The 22,476-nt window shown below is 43.4% G+C and overlaps 1 protein-coding gene across 2 annotated transcripts in view; it reads right to left on the bottom strand.

Moving 5' to 3' along the window:
- ACOXL (acyl-CoA oxidase like) overlaps nt 1-22,476 on the bottom strand; it is an 804,481-nt gene that overhangs the window by 574,719 nt on the left and 207,286 nt on the right. For both annotated transcript variants that reach the window (XM_077283134.1, XM_077283133.1), the window contains exon 5: nt 6,919-7,017. In XM_077283134.1, coding sequence (XP_077139249.1) covers nt 6,919-7,017 — 99 coding nt within the window. The remainder of the gene's footprint in view (nt 1-6,918; nt 7,018-22,476) is intronic.

The raw sequence follows: 22,476 nt of genomic DNA, 5'->3' as shown, positions 1-22,476 counted from the left end.
AAAGTGAGAGCACCGGAGCAGATCAGCTGATGAACTCCAGTGAACTCTCTCACGGCAGCTCAGTGATACACTCAAGAGAGATTACTTCCTGTCAGTGTATCTCCGGTGGGCTGGGTAGAATGGTCACATCTACTGATGTGACTGTTCTACACGTGAGATCGCTGTGGAACACTCGGGATTATGGCAGACAGGTGAGTATATGGTGGTTTATTATTTTACATTATTTCTAGGAGATGAGAGCATCGGGGATTTGGTGTTAGGTGAGTATAATGGTTTTTTTTTTTAAAATTATTTAAATATGCATGGAATTATTTTACTTATTTTTTTTTTCTTTTTTTATTAACTGTGAGCACAGGCGCCAGTAGATGAGACTACGTCTCCCATCAGCGGCACCTGCTGTCACTTATTAGTGACAGAAAACGAAGCCCTATGTGAGCAGCAGTCTCATCAGCCCACACCGGCCTGAGCTGCAGTAATCTTTTTACCGCAGGTCCTCTCTGTGAGTGACAGTCACAGCTGCGGGGTCACGCTGACATCTGTCAGCATGATCCCGCACCGCTCTTACTGACTGTCTTACCGGTGGTAGCGTTACCACCAATAAGAACCAAACAACCATTGCGCCGCTGTTTTCCACACTGACACACAAATTACAGTGTGGGAAATACCATAGGAAGCCAGTATAATGCAAAGAAAAACTCAGCAAATCGGCAAACATTTTTATATCTGCATTTTGCTGCGGAATTGGCTGACTCAATTGAAATCAATGCAAAACGCAAAAAGAATTGACATGCTGCAGAAAAATAAAACAGACTGCAAATACTTAAGGAAAATTAGTTATCATGTGCACAACACTTCTGGATTGTCATTGAATTAGTGTGCATAAGAATTCCATGGCGTTTTTGGCCCATTTCCATGTGGAAAAAATCTTGCGAAAACGCATAAAAAACACACTGTGTGCACACAGCCTAAGGGAGAAGGGCACAAGGTTTTGATGTGCCTTTTTTGGAAAGCTTTGGTTGTCATTATACTGGTAATACCTGGGAGTCACTACAGGGAAGGGGAGGTGCTGATTTCTCAGGGCTGAATATGGCTCTCAAAGTGAGAAATGTTTGGGGTCTACTGACATACCTTATTTAGAATGTGTTGGACATAAAGGTTAGATACGTGAAATCTCACTTGACAAAAAAGCAATGATTGCACACACAACTCTGCTTAGAACATAAGACTTAATGGCTTTTGCATTGACCCGCTGACAAAGCATCTGGTGTGAAATGCACATTGGGCAAGGTCAGGCTTTTGTCAGTACATCTTTATAACCATTTCCATTGTTTATTTCTAGGCTGTTTTGGTATTTTATACAGTATTACTTTGTTAAAAAGATCCTCTATAAATGATTATTACTAACATATTTTTTCTGCCATACCTTGCAAGACTAATACACATTTGTAGCAATTCAGTTTATCCCATGACATATTGGTAACCGGGACCATTTTTGGTACTGCATAACCTAGCAGCTGATTTCCTCTGTGGAAGCTTATTATTTAGAATAATAATTTTCATTTATAAAGCATCAACATATTATGCAGAATGTTACAATTGCATAGATACAGTGCCTTGCGAAAGTATTCGGCTCCCTGAAACATTTCAACCTTTTCCCACATATCATGCTTCAAACATAAAGATACCAAATGTAAATTTTTGGTGAAGAATCAACAAGTGGAACACAATTGTGAAGTTAATGAAATGTATTGTTTTTTTAAATTTTTGTGGAAATTCATAAACTGAAAAGTGGGGCGTGCAATATTATTCGGCCCCTTTAACTTAATACTTTGTTGCGCCACCTTTTGCTGTGATTACAGCTGCAAGTCGCTTGGGGTATGTCTCTATCAGTTTTGTACATCGAGAGACTGGAATTCTTGACCATTCTCCCTTGGCAAACAGCTCGAGCTCAGTGAGGTTTGATGGAGATCGTTTGTCAACAGCAGTTTTCAGCTCTTTCCACAGATTCTCGATTGGATTGAGGTCTGGACTTTGACTTGGCCATTCTAACACCTGGATACTTTTATTTGTGAACCATTACATTGTAGATTTTGCTTTATGCTTGGGATCATTGTCTTGTTGGAAGATAAATTTCCGTTCCAGTCTCAGGTCTTTTGCAGACACCAACAAGTTTTCAATCAGGAATGGTCCTGTATTTGGCTCCATCCATCTTCCCAACAATGTTAACCATCTTCCCTGCCCCAGCTGAAGAAATGCAGGCCCAAACCATGATGCTGCCACCACCATGTTTGACAGTGGAGATGGTGTGTTCAGGGTGATGAGCTGTATTGTCTTTACGCCAAACCTATAGTTTGGCATTGTTGCCAAAAAGTTCGATTTTGATTTCATCTGACCAGAGCACCTTCTTCCACATGTTTGGTGTGTCTCCCAGGTGGCTTGTTGCAAACTTTAAATGACACTTTTAATGGATATCTTTGAGAAATGGCTTTCTTCTTGCAACTCTTCCATAAAGGCCAGATTTGTGCAGTGTACTACTGATTGTTGACCTATGGACAGACTGTCCCACCTCAGCTGTAGATCTCTGTAGTTCATCCAGAGTGATCATGGGCCTCTTGGCTGCATCTCTGATCAATCTTCTCCTTGTTTGAGATGAAGGTTTAGAGGGACAGCCGGGTCTTGGTAGATTTGCAGTGGTATGATACTCCTTCCATTTCAATATGATCGCTTGCACAGTGCTCCTTGGGATGTTTAAAGTTATGGAAATCATTTTGTATCCAAATCCGGTTTTAAACTTCTCCACAACAGTATCACAGTCCTTCCTGCTGTGTTTCTTGGTCTTCATGATGCTCTCTGTGCTTCAAACAGAACCCTGAGACTACACACAGATTACACACAGGTGGATTATATTTATCATCATTAGGCATTTAGGACAACATTGGATCATTCAGAGATCCACAATGAACTTCTGGAGTGAGCTTGCTGCACTGAAAGTAAAGGGGCCGAATAATATTGCACGCCGCACTTTTCAGTTTTTGAATTTCCACAAAAATTTAAACTAACCCATACATTTTTCTCAACTTCACAATTGTGTTCCACTTGTTGTTGATTCTTCACCAAAAATTTACATTTGGTATCTTAATGTTTGAAGCATGATATGTTTGAAAAGATTGAAAAGTTCCAGGGAGCCGAATACTTTTGCAAGGCACTGTCCATAGTTACATAGGTTGAAAAAAGACCTAGATAGCGCCATTCTCCATAAATTGGACATTTCGTCACTAATTTAACTATAACCCATAATGTTACGTGTATTGATGAAATCATCCAGACCTTGTATGCCATTACTACCTCTTGTGGTCTGCATTCCACAGTATGATTGCTCTAACTGTAAAGAACCCTTTACTATTTAGCTGCCGAAACCACCTTTCTTCCACCCGTAATGAGTGCCCTATGGTCCTCAGTATGGTCTTTGGAAGGAATAAGTCATGTGCCAGTGTTTTGTACTGGCCACACATATACACTGCTCAAAAAATAAAGGGAACACTAAAATACCACATCCTAGATATCACTAAATGAAAGATTTCAGTTGCAAATCTTTATTCATTACATAGTGGAATGTGTTGAGAACAATAAAACATAAAAATGATCAATGTAAATCAAAATGAATATCCCATGTAGGTCTGGATTTGGAATGATATGGAAAATCAAAATACAGGCTGATCCAACTTCAGTGGAAATGCCTCGAGACAAGGAAATGATGTTCAGTTGTGTGTGTGCTGCCTCCATGTGCCTGTATGACCTCCCTAGAACACCTGGGCATGCTCTCGATGAGGCGGCGGATGGTCTCCTGAGGGATCTCCTCCCAGACCTGGACTAAAGCATTCGCCAACTCCTGGACAGTCTGTGGTGCAACGTGACGTTGGTGGATGGTGCGAGACATGATGTCCCAGATGTGTTCAATCAGATTCAGGTCTGAGGAACGGGCGGGCCAGTCCATAGCTTCAATGCCTTCATCTTGCAGGAACTGCTGACACACTCCAGCCACATGAGGTCTGGCATTGTCCTGCATTAGGAGGAACCCAGGGACAACAGCACCAGAATATGGTCTTCACAAGAGGTCTGTCTGAGGATCTCATTTCGGTACCTAATGGCAGTCAGGCTACCTCTGGCGAGCACATGGAGGGCTGTGCGGCCCTCCAAAGAAATGCCACCCCACACCATTACTGACCCACTGCCAAACTGGTCATGCTGAAGGATGATACAGGCAGCAGATTGCTCTCCACGGTGTCTCCAGACTCTGTCACGTCTGTCACGTGCTCAGTGTGAACCTGCTTTCATCTGTGAAGAGCACAGGGCGCCAGTGGCAAATTTGCCAATCCTGGTGTTACGTGGCAAATGCCAAGCGTCCTGCACGGTGTTGGGCTGTGAGCACAACCCCCATCTGTGGATGTTGGGCACTCAGACCATCCTCATGGAGTCGGTTTCTAACCGTTTGTGCAGACACATGCACATTTGTGGCCTGCTGGAGAGGTCATGCTCCTCCTGTTCCTCCTTACACAAAGGCTGAGGTAGCGGTACTGCTGCTGGTTTGTTGCCCTCCTACGGCCCCCTCCAGGTCTCCGGGTCTACTGGTCTTTATCCTGGTATCCACTTGTCTGGGTTGTAGAGTCTGTCTCATGCTACCACGAGTGTAAAAGCGCAACCAACATTCAAAAGTGACCAAAACATCAGCCAGAAAGCATTGGTACTGAGATGTGGTCTGTGGTCCCCACCTGCAGAACCACTCCTTTATTGTGTCTTGATAGTTGCCAATAATTTCCATCTGTTGTCTATTCCATTTGCACAACAGCATGTGAACTTGATTGTCAAACTGCGTTGCTTCCTAAGTGGACAGTTTCATTTCACAGAAGTTTGATTTACTTGGAGTTATATTCTGTTGTTTAAGTGTTCCCTTTATTTTTTTGAGCAGTGTATATATACATGTAAATGAGATCTCCTCTGAGGTGTCTTTTTTCTAAGCTACACAAGCCCAACTTTTCCAACCTCTCCTCATATGAGAGACCTTCCATCCCTTGTAATAATCTAGTTGCCCGCCATTGAACGGATTCTAACTTCTGTATATCATTTTTAAAATGTGGAGCCCAAAACTGGATTCCAATATTCTATATGTGGCCTCACCAGCGATTTATAAAGGGGTAATAATACGTTGGGATTGCAGGATTTTCGCTCTCTTTTTATACATCCTAAAATATTGTTTGCTTTTGTGGCTGCTCCTTGACATTGACAGTACTACTGCTCAGCTTACTTGTAACCAGAATACCCAAGTCCTTCTCCTGTTCTGTAGTCCCGAGTATACTCCCATTTAATGCACAGTATATGCAGCTATATGATTACTCCATCCTAGGTGCATTACTTTACATTTATCTACATTAAATCTCATTTGCCAAATGTTTGCCCATTCAGTCATCTCATTCAGATCATTTTGCAATATTGTAATTAAAAAGTATTTGATTCTATACTATTTTAATTGCTGCCTGTAACAGTATATTAACTAAATCTTATATTTTTATATGAAATTAATCAGTCCAATGTATGACATTCCTTGTGAATTTGCTTGCCATGCTCTTGTGACCAGTATATGTTCATATACTGTATGTTGTACCTAATACTAATTCCTTCATGATTTGTAAATAAATCAAACGTTAATAGAGAAGCTCAACATTTGCAGCACGCTGTGAATCTTTATAAATCACCAATACAACTTAAGCCACAGGTAATTAGAAAGTAGTACAAACATGTCTAATGTTACAGGTTATGCAATCCAGGCACACTATGCCATGCTTTTTGATGAGATTGCAAAGGGAACAAGAAGCAAAAATTGTAATCAGTAAAACTAAACATTGTCATTATTTCCCTAATATAAACAAAAGGATGGGAAACATTTACATTTACTCGCAATGTGCTGACTAATATTGACTTGTACATGCCAGAACATGGCTAAACACAGAAACATCACTTCCTCTTTTCATTTATTAGGAGTAAGGCCATGTTCACACGCTGCGGGTTCCTCTGCGGGTTAATCCCGCAGCGGAATTGAAAATCTGCAGGGCAAAACCGCTGTGGTTATCCCTGCAGATTTATCGCGGTTTGTTCCGCGGTTTCCGCTGCGGGATTACTGCTGTACTATTGATGCTGCATATGCAGCAATATGCAGCATCAATAGTAATGTAAAAAATAATAAAAATTGGCTATACTCACCCTCTGACGTCGCGATCTCCACGGCGCTGCAAGCGGCTGTGCCGACAAGGACCTTCGTGACGTCACGGTCATGTGACCGCGGCGTCATCACGGTCATGTGACCGCGACGTCACCACAGGTCCTGTTCGGCACAGCAACTGAGACCGGACGGCCGCGGGCAGCGCTGACAGGTGAGTATAGCTTCATTTTTTATTTTAATTCTTTTTTTTACACTATTTTATGGTTCCCAGGGCCTGGAGGAGAGTCTCCTCTCCTCCACCCCGGGTACCACCCGCACATTATCCGCTTACTTCCCGCAACGTGGGCACAGCCCCATGCGGGAAGTAAGCGGTTCAATGCATTTCTATGGGTGCAGAATCGCAGCGATTCTGCACAAAGAAGTGACATGCTGCGGGTTGTAAACCGCTGCGTTTCTGCGCGGTTTTTCCCGCAGCATGTGCACTGCGGTTTGCGGTTTCCATAGGGTTTACATGTTAATGTAAACGCTATGGAAACTGCTGCGGACCCGCAGCATCAAAATCGCGGCGGTTCCGCGGTAAAAACCGCAGCGTGTGAACATGGCCTAAGAAACCAGAAGCGTCCTGCACAATAAAACTATTCAAAATTTCAAAATATTTTCTTGTTTCAAAACATTACAGGAATGTGAAATTAGTTCCAACCTACCTGTGTTACTGGATCAAACACAGCCTCTGTTGTTATCCCTCTTACATTGCTGCCATGACCTCGTTCAGTCATTGCAAACATCCCTGTATACTCCTGATTCTGTCAAGAAAAAAAAATACCATATGAATTTTATTTTTATGTTACATACATTTTTTTACATACAATCGACTAGTGACATTCAACTTTTCATTACTAAATGAAAATAATTATTACATGAAAAAAATTACATTACATATACATACACACACTACTCAAAAAATCAAGAAAACACAAATCCCACATCCTAGATATCACTGGATGAAATATTCCTTTTCAAATCTTTAGTCATTACATAGTGGAATACGTTGAGAACAATAAAATAAAAATGATCAATGTAAAGCAAAACTAATATCCCATGGAGGCCTGGTTTTGGAATTATACCCAAGATCAAAGTAGAAAATTAAATTACAGGCTGATCCAACTTAAGGGGATATGCCTTAAGACTATGATGTTCAGTAGTTTGTGTGGCCTCCATGTGCCTGTATAATAACCTCCCTACAATGCCTGGGCATGCTCCTGATGAGGCAGCAGATGATCTCCCAGACCTGGATTAAAAAATCAGTCAACTCCTGGACAGCCTATGGTGCAACATGGCTATGGTGGATGGAACGAGAGACACGAGACACAGCTGCATTTATTTTTTAGAAATGTATTACAAGAATGTTTGCTTATGTACAGTTATATGAAAAAGTTTGGGCACCCCTATTAATCTTAAGCTTAATGTTATATAAAAATAGTTTTTTTTGCAACAGCTATCTCAGTTTCATATATCTAATAACTGTTGGACACAGTAATGTTTCTGCCCTGAATGAGGTTAAACCTAAAGCTACACGGGGGGGAACTTGTTAATGATCTGAAGGCAGCTCGGACTAAAGTCACCAAGAAAACCATTGGTAACACATTAAGTCATAAAAGGTTACAATGCTGCAGTACCCACAAGGTCCCACTGCTCAAGAAGGCACATGTGCAGGCCGGTCTGAAGTTTGCCAATGAACACCTGGATGATTCTGTGAGTGATTGGGAGAAGGTTCTATGGTCAGGTAAGACAAAAAATGAGATCTTTGGCATTAACTCAACTCGCCGTGTTTGGAGGAAGAGAAATGCTACCTATGACCCAAAGAAAACTGTCCCCACAGTCAAGCATGGAGGTGGAAACATTATGTTTTGGGGGTGTTTCTCTGCTAAGGGCACAGGACTACTTCAGCAAATAAATGGGAGAATGGATGGAGCCATGTAACGTAAAATCCTGAGTGACAACCTCCTTCCCTCCGCCAGGACATTAAAAATGGGTTGTGGCTGGGTCATCCGGCAAGACAATGACCCAAAACATACAGCCAAGGCAACAAAGGAGTGAATCAAAAAGAAGGACATTAAGGTCATGGAATGGCCTAGCCAGTCTCCAGACCTTGATCCCATGGAAAACTTATGGAGGGAGTTGAAGCTCCGAGTTGCCAAGCGACAGCCTCAAAATATTAATGATTTAGATACTTATTGACCCCACTGTACTTTAAAGATTCCCTCTACAAGAAACCTATCAATCACCTGGTGCAGTGCTGGGGGAAGCCTGCTGGGGGTGAGAATTACAGTACTGGAGGAACATATACAGTGCCTTGCGAAAGTATACGGCTCCCTGTAACTTTTCAACCTTTTTCCACATGTCATGCTTCAAACATAAAGATACCAAATGTAAATTTTTGGTGAAGAATCAACAAGTGGAACATAACTGTTAAGTTGAACAAAATTTATTGGTTATTTTAAATTTTTGTGAAAATTCAAAAACTGAAAAGTGGGGCGTGCACTACTATTCGGCCCCTTTAACTTAATACTTTGTTGCACCACCTTTTGCTGCGATTACAGCTGCAAGTTGCTTGGGGTCTGACTATCAGTTTTGTTCATCGAGAGACAAATTCTTGCCCATTCTAACTTGGCAAATAGCTCGAGCTCAGTGAGGTTTGATGGAGATCGTTTGTGAACAGCAGTTTTCAGCTCTTTCCACAGATTCTTGATTGGATTGAGGTCTGGACTTTGACTTGGTCATTCTAATGTGAAGGAAGAAATTAAGAAAGATTCTCCATTTTGTGCTTTTCGACTCCATTTTGTTGTTTTGATATAAATTTTGTTAGTAGGCTAAAGTTTACAGCTGTTATGAGACCTTGATTGTTGCAACCTGGGTAGGACATAAGACTGAGGGTGTATTGTTCTATGAAGCTTTGACGCACAGACTGTTCCTGTATTCTTATAGGTTAAGAACTGTGAGCGTGTTCTTATGCTGATTGGTTGAAGTATAATTTCTATGACTATGATAAGTCATACAAAATAAACGGGGGGCCAGAGACATCAGCTTGATCCCCCCCAAACAGAGACACACGTCTCCGTCTGGTCATTTTCAGTTCCCGGCAACACCATGTATATTAATTTGGAAATCACTGAGTTAACCGTGAAGGATCACCTTAGATCCTCCCTCAACACTAGCACCTGGATACGTTTATTTGTGAACCATTCCATTGTAGATTTTGCTTTATGTTTGGGATCATTGACTTGTTGGAAGACAAATCTCCGTCCCAGTCTCAGGTCTTTTGCAGACTCCCACATGTATTCTTCAAGAATGGTCCTGTATTTGGCTCCATCCATCTTCCCATCAATTTTAACCATCTTCCCTGTCCCTGCTGAAGAAAAGCAGGCCCAAACCATGATGCTGCCACCACCATGTTTGACAGTGGGGATGGTGTGTTCAGGGTGATGAGCTGTGTTGCCTTTACGCCAAACATATCGTGTGGAATTGTTGCCAAGTTTCTTTGGTGTGTCTCCCAGGTGGCTTGTTGCAAACTTTAAACAACACTTTTTAAGGATATCTTTGAGAAATGTCTTTCTTCTTGCCACTCTTTCATAAAGGCCAGATTTGTGCAGTGTACGACAGATTGTTGTCCAAAGGACAGAATGTCCCACCTCAGCTGTAGATCTCTGTAGTTCATCCAGAGTGATCATTGGCATCTTGGCGGCATCTCTGATCAGTCTTCTCCTTGTTTGAGATGAAAGTTTAGAGGGATGGCCGGGTCTTGGTAGATTTGCAGTGGCATGATACTCCTTCCATTTCAATATGATCGCTTGCACAGTGCTCCTTGGGATGTTTAAAGTTGTGGAAATCATTTTGTATCCAAATCCGGTTTAAACTTCTCCACAACAGTATCACGGAACTTCCTGTGTGTTCCTTGGTCTTCATGATGCTCTCTGTGCTTCAAACAGAACCCTGAGACTATCACAGAGCAGGTGCATTTATGCAGAGAATTGATTACACACAGGTGGATTATATTTATCATCATTAGGCATTTAGGACAACATTGGATCATTCAGAGATCCACAATGAACTTCTGGAGTGAGTTTGCTGCACTGAAAGTAAAGGGGCCGAATAATATTGCACGCCCCACTTTTCAGTTTTTCAATTTCCACAAAAATTTAAAATAACCAATAAATTTCGTTCAACTGAAATTGTGTTCCACTAGTTGTTGATTCTTCACCAAAAATTTACATTTAGTAAATCTTTATGACTGAAGCATGATATGTGGGAAAAGGTTAAAAAGTTCCAGCGAGCAGAATACTTTCGCAAGGCATTGTATATATAGTTGATGCTGCTGAGGCTTGGTGTCACACTGGGTGAAGGATAAGTGCACAACAAAGGGAATAGGGAGGGGGTGCTCAAACACTATGGAAAGGGGGAGTGGAGACTCCTAGGTAGATCTAAAATCACACAGTCTGCACTAAACATCTCTATATAGGTTCTGCACCTATTGCCGAGCAGTAACCTAATCCCTATAAACGAGCAGCGATGAAGAAGGAGAAACATGAACAGAAATAGTAAAATATAACAATTTTATTAGATATAGCAAGTAAAAACATGTATCACATATAAATACTACAGTGAAAAAAAAAAAACGTTAATTAGTCTTACCGGTAATTGTATTTCCAGGAATCCATCCTGACAGCACACTGGAGGACGTCCTTCTTATCCATCTTGGGACAGGAAACACGAGAGGTTAAAAGGACCCTCCCCCTACCACCCTTCAGTGCTTTTCAAAGTAACACATCTGGATGGATGCAAACACAAGGTTTATTTCAACATAATAATCCATAATACAAATGTTACATCACATGAGTATAAAGATCATACAACAGGGAGGGAACTAATAGTGCTGTCAGGATGGATTCCTGGAAATACAATTACCGGTAAGACTAATTACCGTTTTCCAGGTCACCACCTGACAGCACACTGGAGAAATACCAAAGGAGAATGGTATTTAGGGTGGGACCACTGCTTGAAGTACCTTTCTACCAAAAGCCAACTAAGGCAATACCACATCTAATTTATAATGTTGAGAAAAGGTACTAAGACTAGACCATGATGCAGCTTTGCAGATATGATCTGCCATAGCCCCCCCTTTCTTTGCACATGACGTGGCCATAGCCCTAGATGAATGGGCTCTAAGGTTAACCGGGGAACACTCCCCTTTAGCTTTATAAGCCAAATCGATCGTGGACTTAATCCACCGCGCAATAGTCGCCTTAGACGCTTTTTTCCCCTTATTTGGACCCCTGAACTGAACAAACAGGTTGTTATTCTGTCTCCAGGGTCTAGATAAATCAAGGTACTTAAGTACCGCCTCTCTCACGTCCAAATTATGGTAGAAACTTTCTTTTTGGTTTTTAGGGAACTGGCAAAATGACAATAAGACAATCTCCTGATTCATATTAGTATCCGAGACGACTTTTGGGAGAAAACCCGGATCGAGTCTTAGCACTAGTTTATCGTCGAAGATTTGTAAATACGGGTTCTGTACTGATAGAGCCCGTAGTTCTCCCAACCTTTTTGCCGACGTGATCGCTAATAAAAACGCAGTTTTAAGGGAGAGTTTGTTAATCTCTATGTCTCCTGTTATGTCCCACGGCTGTTCGCACAGAAAATTCAGGACCAGATTAAGATCCCACGGCGGGACCGATCTCCTAATTAACGGTTTTCATCTCTGAACTGCTCTCGAGAACCGACTAATCCAGGGGTGAGTAGATAGAGGGAAATCGAAAAACACACTCAGGGCCGCTATTTGGACTCTTAATGTACTAGGTTCTAAGGCCTTTTTGGAATCCCGCCTGCAGGAAGTAAAGGATTCTTGGGATATTTGGATGGTCAGTATCAACTGTCATCTCCCCGCAAAACGGTTTCCAGATTTTTGTGTAGATAGCAGATGTCACAGGTTTCCTGCTGGCTTGGAGGGTAGATATGACATCATCCGAAAGGCCTTTTGCTTTCAGAACCTTCCGTTCAGGATCCAGGCCGCCAAACTAAGAGCTCCTGGATTCTGGTGTAGAACTGGACCCTGCTGAAGAAGATCCTCTCTTTCTGGTAATAGGAAGGGTTCCTCTACCGACAGTTTTCTCAGCAAGGGAAACCAACTCCGTTTCGTCCAGTGGGGAGCTATGAGAATGACATTGGCCTTGTCCTCGCAGATCTTCCTGAGTGTTCTTGGAATCATCGCCAGAGGAGGAAACGCATACAGAAGACCGTTATTCCAGGGATGTGAGAAAGCATCGATCGCCGCTGGGTTCTCCCAGGGATTTAGGGAGTAAAAGGTTTTGACCTTTGCATTTCTTCTGGCAGCAAACAGATCCACCTCCGGCTTCCCCCAACGGTGACAAAGGCTTTTGAAGACCTCGTTGTTCAGTTCCCACTCCGTAGGAGATACTCTTCTCCTGCTGAGGAAATCCGCCAACTGGTTCTTGGACCCTTCCAAATGCACTGCCGAGATTGACAGTACCGATTTTTCTGCCCATTTGAAGATCCGTTCTGCTAGACCCTGCAGTGCCATATGTCTTGGGCTCCCTTGGTGCCGCAGGAAGGCTACAGTGGTCGTATTGTCCGAAAATACTTTTACATGTTTTTTTTCTGTTGCGCAGCCGTTAAGACCCTCCAAACTGCGTGTAGCTCCCTGTAGTTTGAAGATTTCTTGCTGTCCTTCCTCCCCCTACGACCTTGGAAATATCTTCCTTGAACATGACCTCCCCAACCTTGCTGACTTGCATCTGTCGTCATTGACACACTTGGGGTTTGAAGCCATGGTACTCCTAGCTGAAGGTTCCTGGAAAGAGTCCACCATTTCAGGGATATCTTGACCTGAAGAGATAGTCTCAGCTTCCGATTTAGTGATTTCTGTTTTCTGTTCCAGCTCGTCAGTACTCCCTGCTGAAGCTGTCGAGAATGAAACTGGCTCCAGCTGACGCAAGGGATACAGGCCGTCATTAATCCTAAGATCTTCATCCCGTCTCTGATGGAATTCTGGCCCTGGGCAAAGTGATGGACTTTTCCTATTATTATGCCCTTTAGCCTGTGTTCTGGTAGGTAGGACATTCTTGTCTCAGAGTCTAGCATGACACCCAAGAACTTTATTTTGGACTTGGATATGAGATCTGATTTTTCCCAATTTATGATCTGCCGCTATCAAAAAGTCGTCTAAATATGGAATTACCGTTATATCCTGATTTCTCAGACAGACGACCACCTCTACCATAAGTTTTGTAAAAACTCTGGGAGCTGATGTCATGCCGAAGGGGAGACAGCGAAATTGAAAATGGTAGATTCTGCCTTCCATTTTTAACACAAACCTCAGAAACTTCTGGTGATTTAGATGAATGGGTACATGGTAATATGCACTCTTTAGATCTAGAGTACACATTACAACACCCCTTCCTAACAGAGGCATGGTTGACCGTATTGACTCCATTTTGAATCTTTTGTACGTCACCCATTTGTTTAGGTGTTTCAGATTTATAATCGTTCTCGATTCTCCAGTTTTATTATTGAGAAGCGATTCGAGTAATGACCTCTGTACTCTTCCTGAGGGGGTACCGGAACAATTGCCGACATTTCCAGGAGGTCCTGTATATCTGACCACATGGGGGATGTTGATTTTAGATAGGAGCTGGAGACTAGGAATCTTTCAGGAGGGAGAGATATAAACTCTATTTTGCATCCCTGAGACACAACCTGTAGGGCCCAAGGGCTTGCCGTTACCTCCCGCCATCCTTCTAGGAATTCGGCTGAACAACCCCCCACTCTGATGCCGTCATTTTCTCCGGTAGCTAGATCCCGAACCGGAGTAGCTCGAGTCCTTGATTTTAAGCCTGTTTTCCCCACCTTTTTGATAACTCCATCTACCCTGTTTACCTTTACCCCTGTAATCTGGCTTTTGATTATAGCGGGGTCTACGAAAGGGCTGGAATTTTTTAGGTTTTTCTTCAGGGAACCCTTTCTTTACATCAGAGGCCTTCTCTAAGATATCATCAAGGACCGGTCCGAAGACCCTGCCCCTGGAAAAGGGTATCGAACACAGCTTGTTCTTGGAATGCACATCTCCCGACCAGCTTTTGAGCCAGATAGCTCTTCGGGCTGCATTACATAGGGATTGACCCCTAGCCGCAAACCTAACTGATTCTGCGGATGCATCTGCCAAAAAGGTGGTTGCCAATTTTAACAGAGGCAGGGATTTCAGAATAGTTTCCCTAGGAGTCTTGGCTGTTAAGTGATCCTGAAGATCCTCTATTCAGAGGTGCATGGAGCGAGCAACAGATGTCGCTGCTATATTAGCTCCAATGACTGCTGACGAACTTTCCCAGGCCCTTTTTAAAAGGCCGTCTGCCTTTCTATCCATGGGCTCTTTTAGATTAGAAGAGTCCTCAAAAGGAATTGCAGTCCTTTTAGACACTTTAGCCAGGGGTATGTCTATTTTTGGAACGTCGACCCATTCTTTAATCGTGTCTGGATCAAACGGCAAGCAGAGTCTGAAGTCCTTAGGAATAGTCAGTCTTTTCTCCGCTTCCTCCCATTCCTCCAAAATCATGGATCGGATGTGGGAATTTACAGGAAAAACCATAGAGGTCTGAGAGCGTAAACCTCTAAACATCTCATCCTGAACTGAACAGGAAGGATGAGGCTCCTCAATCTGCATAGTATGGCGTACAGCCTCTAAAAGTTCTCCTGTCTCTGCAGCGGAAAATAAATATCTTCTCCCTTTCTCCGGAGGCTCTCTACTTTCTTCCTCCTCATCTAGATCCGACTCAGCCGATGAGCAGTCACCTGAAGAATATTCTTCCCTTGGCCTTTTACTGGATTTTCCTGGAGGCGAGGTTTGAGGGAGAACTAGGCCTGAGACAGAAGCCTGAACCTCCTCCCTTATAATGGCTCTCATTTGTCATAAGAGACGCCTGCTCTTCTCCTATGATCCTGCAGGTGCATGCTTCACACAGGGGTTCTGCCGGGTATCCTTCATCTGAACTGCACAGATAGGGCACTTTTTATTCCTGCCAGGCTTCTTTAAGGATTTCTCTGGCAAGGAGGCAGCCTATAAGAAATACATAGCCTTTGCTAGTATAGTGGACAAAATCCCCTATTTTTTTTTTTTTTTACCGGGCTCCCGCCCCACTTACTGGCGCTATGGACTCCTGCCCTTCTGATCTGGCTGCGTCCTCCATGTTCCTTAGAACTGGACCCTGCTGGAGATCGCCTAATGCCCCAGGCACATACCTTTTTTATTCTGTTCGTCTTGATGTAGCGCTTCCGCGCCATCTGATCGCTGCAAGACTTCCTGTCGCTTGCAGAGATGCCGCCCGCCCCCCTCGGCCGCAAACCGCATGGAGACGCCGCCATCATCAGAGGCCACCGCCGGGATCGCATGCACCAAGGGGCGCGACGGAAGGGTCGAGAGCCCCCGGCAGGGGGAAGCGACCCTCATACCAGGAGCAGCGCTACACTGGTAGGCAGAGGGACCCTCGGGCGGGTGTCGGCCAGCAGGTGCCTCTTGGAGGGAAGGGTGAAGCAAAGCTCCCCCGATCCACACTCCTGCACAGAATGGTCAGTCTTCTCGTCCGTTCCTATACATAATGGGACAGGAAAAACACTGAAGGGTGGTAGGGGGAGGGTCCTTTTAACCTCTCGTGTTTCCTGTCCCAAGATGGATAAGAAGGACGTCCTCCAGTGTGCTGTCAGGTGGTGACCTGGAAATATATATTACAAATAGACTGATAAAGTAAGGACAGGGGACCTCCTGATGAAATTGACGAGGCGGTGAAACGCACGTCAAGGTGCGGTCACGGACCATACTTCTGTTCATATCATTGCTACAGGTATTTCACTGCTTACTTTACAGTGTCTCTAATTTAAATATGCCAGTTTACCTTTTATACCTGCACATATTATTACCAATGTGAGTCTGTATATATCTATGAATGTGTTTGTCAGCATTTAACTGGTGACTATATTTGCTATACATTTGCATGCTGCTATGTACATACATAGAGCTATTTAACCCCTTCATAACCCAGCCTATTTTGACCTTAATGACCTGGCCGTTTTTTGCAATTCTGACCAGTGTCCCTTTATGAGATAATAACTCCAGAACGCTTCAACGGATCCTAGCGGTTCTGAGATTGTTTTTTCGTGACATATTGGGCTTTCATGTTAGTGGTAAATTTAGATCGATAATTTCTGCGTTTATTTGTGAAAAAAACTGAAATTTGGCGAAAATTTTGAAAATTTTACAATTTTCACATTTTTAATTTTTATTCTGTTAAACCAGAGAGTTATGTAACACAAAATAGTTAATAAATAACATTTCCTACATGTCTACTTTACATCAGCACAACTTTGGAAACAAAATTTTTTTTTGCTAGGAAGTTATAAGGGTTAAAATTTGACCAGTGATTTCTCATTTTTACAACAAAATTTACAAAACCATTTTTTTTAGGGACCACCATTTGAAGTCAGTTTGAGGGTTCTATATGGCTGAAAATACCCAAAAGTGACACCATTCTAAAAACTGCACCCCTCAAGGTGCTCAAAACCACATTCAAGAAGTTTATTAACCCTTCAGGTGTTTCACAGCAGCAGAAGCAACATGGAAGGAAAAAGTGAACATTTAACTTTTTAGTCACAAAAATGATCTTTTAGCAACAATTTTTTTATTTTCCCAAGGGTAAAAGGAGAAACTGGACCACAAAAGTTGTTGTCCAATTTGTCCTGAGTATGCTGATACCTCATATGTGGGGGTAAACCACTGTTTGGGGGCACGGCAGGGCTCTGAAGCGAAGGAGCGCCATTTGACTTTTTGAATGAAAAATTGGCTCCAATCTTTAGCGGACACCATGTCGCGTTTGGAGAGCCCCCGTGTGCCTAAACATTGGAGCTCCCCCACAAGTGACCCCGTTTTGGAAACTAGATGCCCCAGGGAACTTATCTAGATGCATAGTGAGCACTTTAAACCCCCAGGTGCTTCACAAATTGATCCGTAAAAATGAAAAAGTACTTTTTTTCACACAAAATTTCTTTTAGCCTCAATTTTTTCATTTTCACATGGGCAACAAGATAAAATGGATACTAAAATTTGTTGGGCAATTTCTCCTGAGTACGCCGATACCTCATATGTGGGGGTAAACCACTTTTTGGGTGCACGGCCAGGCTCGGAAGGGAAGGCGCGCCATTTGACTTTTTGAATGGAAAATTAGCTCCAATCATTAGCGGACACCATGTCGCGTTTGGAGAGCCCCTGTGTGCCTAAACATTGGAGCTCCCCCACAAGTGACCCCATTTTGGATCCTAGACCCCCCAAGGAACTTATCTAGATGCATAGTGAGCACTTTAAACCCCCAGCTGCTTCACAGAAGTTTATAACGCAGAGCCGTGAAAATAAAAAATAATTTTTCTTTCCTCAAAAATGATTTTTTAGCCCGGAATTTTTTATTTTCCCAAGGGTAACAGGAGAAATTGGAACCTAAATGTTATTATCCAGTTTCTCCTGAGTACGCTGATAATTCATATGTGGGGGTAAACCACTGTTTGGGCGCACGGCAGGGCTCGGAAGGGAAGGCACGCCATTTGGCTTTTTGAATGGAAAATTAGCTCCAATCATTAGCGGACACCATGTCGCGTTTGGAGAGCACCTGTGTGCCTAAACATTGGAGCTCCCCTACAAGTGACCCCATTTTGGAAACTAGACCCCCAAGGAACTTATCTAGATGCATAGTGAGCACTTTAAACCCCCAGCTGCTTCACAGAAGTTTATAACGCAGAGCCAAGAAAATAAAAAATTATTTTTCTTTTCTCAAAAAATGATTTTTAGCCCCCAATTTTTATTTTCCCAAGGGTAACAGGAGAAATTTGACCCCAAAAGTTGTGGTCCAGTTTCTCCTGAGTACGCTGGTACCCCATATATGGGGGTAAACCACTGTTTGGGCACATGCCGGGGCTCGGAAGGGAAGTAGTGACTTTTTGGAATGCAGACTTTGATGGAATGGTCTGCGGGCATCATGTTACGTTTGCAGAGCCCCTGATGTGCCTTAACAGTAGAAACCCCCCACAAGTGACCCCATTTTGGAAACTAGACCCCCCAAGAAACTTATCTAGATGTGTGGTGAGCACGTTCAACCCCCAAGTGCTTCACAGAAGTTTACAACGCAGAGCCGTGAAAATAAAAAATCATTTTTCTTTCCTCAAAAAAGATGTTTTAGCAAGCAATTTTTTATTTTCCCAAGAGTAACAGGAGAAATTTGACCCCAAAAGTTGTTGTCCAGTTTCTCCTGAGTACGCTGATACCCCATATGTGGGGGTAAACCACTGTTTGGGCGCACGTCAGGGCTCGGAAGGGAAGTAGTGACATTTTGAAATGCAGACTTTGATGGAAGCTCTGCGGGCGTCACGTTGCGTTTGCAGAGCCCCTGATGTGCCTAAACAGTAGAAACTCCCCACAAGTGACCCCATTTTGGAAACTAGACCCCCAAAGGAACTAATCTAGATGTGTGGTGAGCACTTTGAACCCCCAAGTGCTTCACAGAAGTTTACAACGCAGAGCCGTGAAAAAAAAAATAATTTTTCTTTCCTCAAAAATAATTTTTTAGCCTGCAATTTTTATTTTCCCAAGGGTTACAGGAGAAATTGGACCCCAAAAGTTGTTGTCCAGTTTCTCCTGAGTACCCTGGTACCCCATATGAGGGGGTAAACCACTGTTTGGGCACACGTCGGGGATCGGAATGGAGAGAGCACCATTTGACTTTTTCAACGCAAGATTGGCTGGAATCAATGGTGGCGCCATGTCGCGTTTGGAGACCCACTGATGTGCCTAAACAGTGGAAACCCCTTAATTCTAACTCCAACACTAACCCCAACACACTCCTAACCCTAATCCCAACCCTAACCCCAACACACTCCTAACCCTAATCCCAACCCTAACCCCAACACACCCCTAACCCTAGTCTTAACCCTAATTCCAACCCTAACTCTAATTCCAACCCTAACCCTAAGGCTATGTGCCCACGTTGCGGATTTGTGTGCGGATTTTTCCGCACTGTTTTTGAAAAATCTGCAGGTAAAACGCACTGCGCTTTACTGCTGATTTACCTCAGATTCCCAGTGTTTTTTTGTGTGGATTTCACCTGCGGATTCCTATTATGGAGCAGGTGTAAAACGCTGCGAAATCCGCACAAAGAATTGACATGCTAAGGAAAATACAACGCAGTGTTTCCGCGCTGTATTTTCCGCACCATGGGCACAGCGGATTTGGTTTTCCATAGGTTTACGTGGTACTGTAAACGTGATTGAAAACTGCTACGAATCCGCAGTGACCAATCCGCTGCGGATCCGCAGCCAAATCTGCACCATGTACACATAGCCTAATTCTAACCCTAATTCCAACCCTAGCCCTAAGTGCAACCCTATCCCTAAGTGCAACCCTAAGTGCAGCCCTATCCCTAAGTGCAGCCCTATCCCTAAGTGCAACCCTAAGTGCATCCCTAAGTGCATCCCTAAGTGCAACCCTAAGTGCAACCCTAAGTGCATCCCTAAGTGCATCCCTAAGTGCAACCCTAAGTGCAACCCTAAGTGCAACCCTAAGTGCATCCCTAAGTGCAACCCTATACCTAAGTGCAACCCTATCCCTAAGTGCATCCTTAAGTGCATCCTTAAGTGCATCCCTAAGTGCATCCCTAAGTGCATCCCTAAGTGCATCCCTAAGTGCATCCCTAAGTGCATCCCTAAGTGCATCCCTAAGTGCAACCCTAAGTGCAACCCTAAGTGCAACCCTAGCCCTAAGTGCAACCCTACCCCTAACCCTACCCCTAATGGAAAAACAAAAATAATTATATTTTCTGTATTTTATTATTGTCCCTACCTATGGGGGTGATAAAGGGGGGGAGTTATTTACTATTTTTTTATTTTGATCGCTGTGATAGAACTTATCACAGCGACCAAAATGTGCAGGAACGAATCTGCCGGCTGATTTTCCAAGATGGCGGCGCCCATGAAGAAGACGGCCGGACACCGGGAGGGACATCGGAGCTAGGTAAATATGGGGGGGTGGGATCGGAACACGGGGGGGGGGATCGGAGGACCTGGGGAGCGGACAGGAGGACCGGAGGAGCCGACAGGAGGGAGGAGGGGAGCGGAACGGAGATCGGGGCAAAAAGGACAACTGGGGAGGCGATCGGTGGGGTGGGGGCAGATCGGGGTCTCCAGCCATGGCAGATGCTATTGCAGCATCGGCCATGGCTGGATTGTAATATTTCACCATTTTCATAGGTGAAATATTACAAATCGCTCTGATTGGCTGTTGAAAGTGAAACTGCCAATCAGAGCGATCGTAGCCACGGGGGGGTGAAGCCACCCCCCCTGGGCTGAAGTACCACTCCCCCTGTCTCTGCAGATCGGGTAAAATGGGAGTTAACCCTTTCACCCGATCTGCAGGGACGCGATCATTCTGTGACACAGCATATGCGTCACAGGTCGGATTGGCACCGACTTTCATGACTCATACGCTGTGTCACAGGTTGGGAAGGGGTTAAGCATTTATTCTCTCTTGATGTAGTGGTCTGATGTTTTATTGTTCCGTCACTGTTTACATGCTCCATCAGTAACAAGTCATATAGTACCCCTGTCCTTTATGAATCTATGTGAAAAATAAATGTTTTCACTTTAGTATTTATATGTGATACATGTTTTTACTTGCTGTATCTAATAAAATTGTTATATTTTAGAATTTCTGATCGTGTTGCTCCTTCTATATCTCTATTAGTTTACAGCAGTGTTCCCCAACTCCGGTCCTCAAGAACCACCAACAGATCATGTTTTCAGGATTTCCTTAGTATTACACAGGTGATACTTGCATTAGCTGGATGACCAAGAATCCGATCACCTGTGTAATCCTGAAAACATGACCTGTTGGTGGCTCTTGAGGACTGGAGTTGGGGAACACTGGTTTAGAGCATCTATTGTTGAAGGGATCTCTATCTGCATAAGAGGATCTTGAGGAACTTAATGCCTGCCTGACCCTAGTGATAGGCCCTACATAGGGAGGGGACGGGGTTGGCACTAGTCAGTCCCCACTAAAGCTTAAGACAGAGAGGGAAGACGGATGGGGAGGAAAACACTTAGCTTGAGAAGACAACCGAGACCTCACACCATAAATCCTCCAAGGGTCTTCAGGGAAAGACACTAGCTGACTGTTAGAACCTCCAATAAGACTGAGGAGCGTATGAGCAAAGAACCGCACCATGCTGCAGCAATTGACTGTATTTAAACCTTCAGCGCAGTTGTGTGATTAGCAGCAGAAGGTGGAGGTAACTATTGGATCCTAGAGGGAGAAGGTTTTCGCTCAATAACAGAGATGCCAATATCAAGAAGGTGCTTGAGCTAAATGCAAAGACCTTCTACAGCCGGATCCAGGGTGGCTGTCACACCTGACACACCCATGACACTTGGTTTGACTTTTCCATCTGTATGTTAAGAGTGATATGAAAGTGAGTGTTAAATAGGCAAGTAGGGAAGGAGAACGTGAGGATGATGAAACATTGTGGATGGAATCACAGAGGGATGCAAATATTGAAAGTCTCCCAACATCATTGAGGAGTTTAGGTCTCCTGCATAACCAAAAGGCTGGGCTACAGAGTTTTCTACAGTGGTAAACATGAGAGATTTTATCTACCTAGATATTGACTGGGGTCAGGGTTCTGCTTCCACTGCAAAGGGGAAATATTTCTCAGCATGTTGTAGAATCATTTTATGAGCCAGTTTTCTGGATAAATGCATTATTAAACCTGGTTGTTTCTAAAAATGCAGAGCTGTTTGGAAATGTCATTGGCCACGAAAACAGAGGATATTTGGTGTGCAGTGGGCACTCAATGGTGGGTATCTACATATTTTTAGTATTGTGGTTTGTTATTTCTCTTATTTTCTCTCTTTCATTTTTATGTTTTCCCTCCTTTTTTGTTTCTCCTTCGGTTTTTTTTATCATATATCCTCTTTTCTGGTACTACATCTTAATTTGTGTTTCACTTTTTATTTCCAGCTTTGCCCTATTCCTTCCTGCATTCTGCGCATGGTGCCCCACTTCTGTGATGGAAATATATATATATTTCCTATAGATCTCACTTGCATATAAACTCACAGCTAATATATACACTATAATCAATTGCTTAAAATGGCTGACAAACTGA

This window comes from Ranitomeya variabilis, chromosome 2 (genome assembly GCF_051348905.1).
Source record: "Ranitomeya variabilis isolate aRanVar5 chromosome 2, aRanVar5.hap1, whole genome shotgun sequence".
Lineage (NCBI taxonomy): Eukaryota > Metazoa > Chordata > Amphibia > Anura > Dendrobatidae > Ranitomeya > Ranitomeya variabilis.
This window is presented reverse-complemented; position numbering and strand designations above follow the sequence as displayed.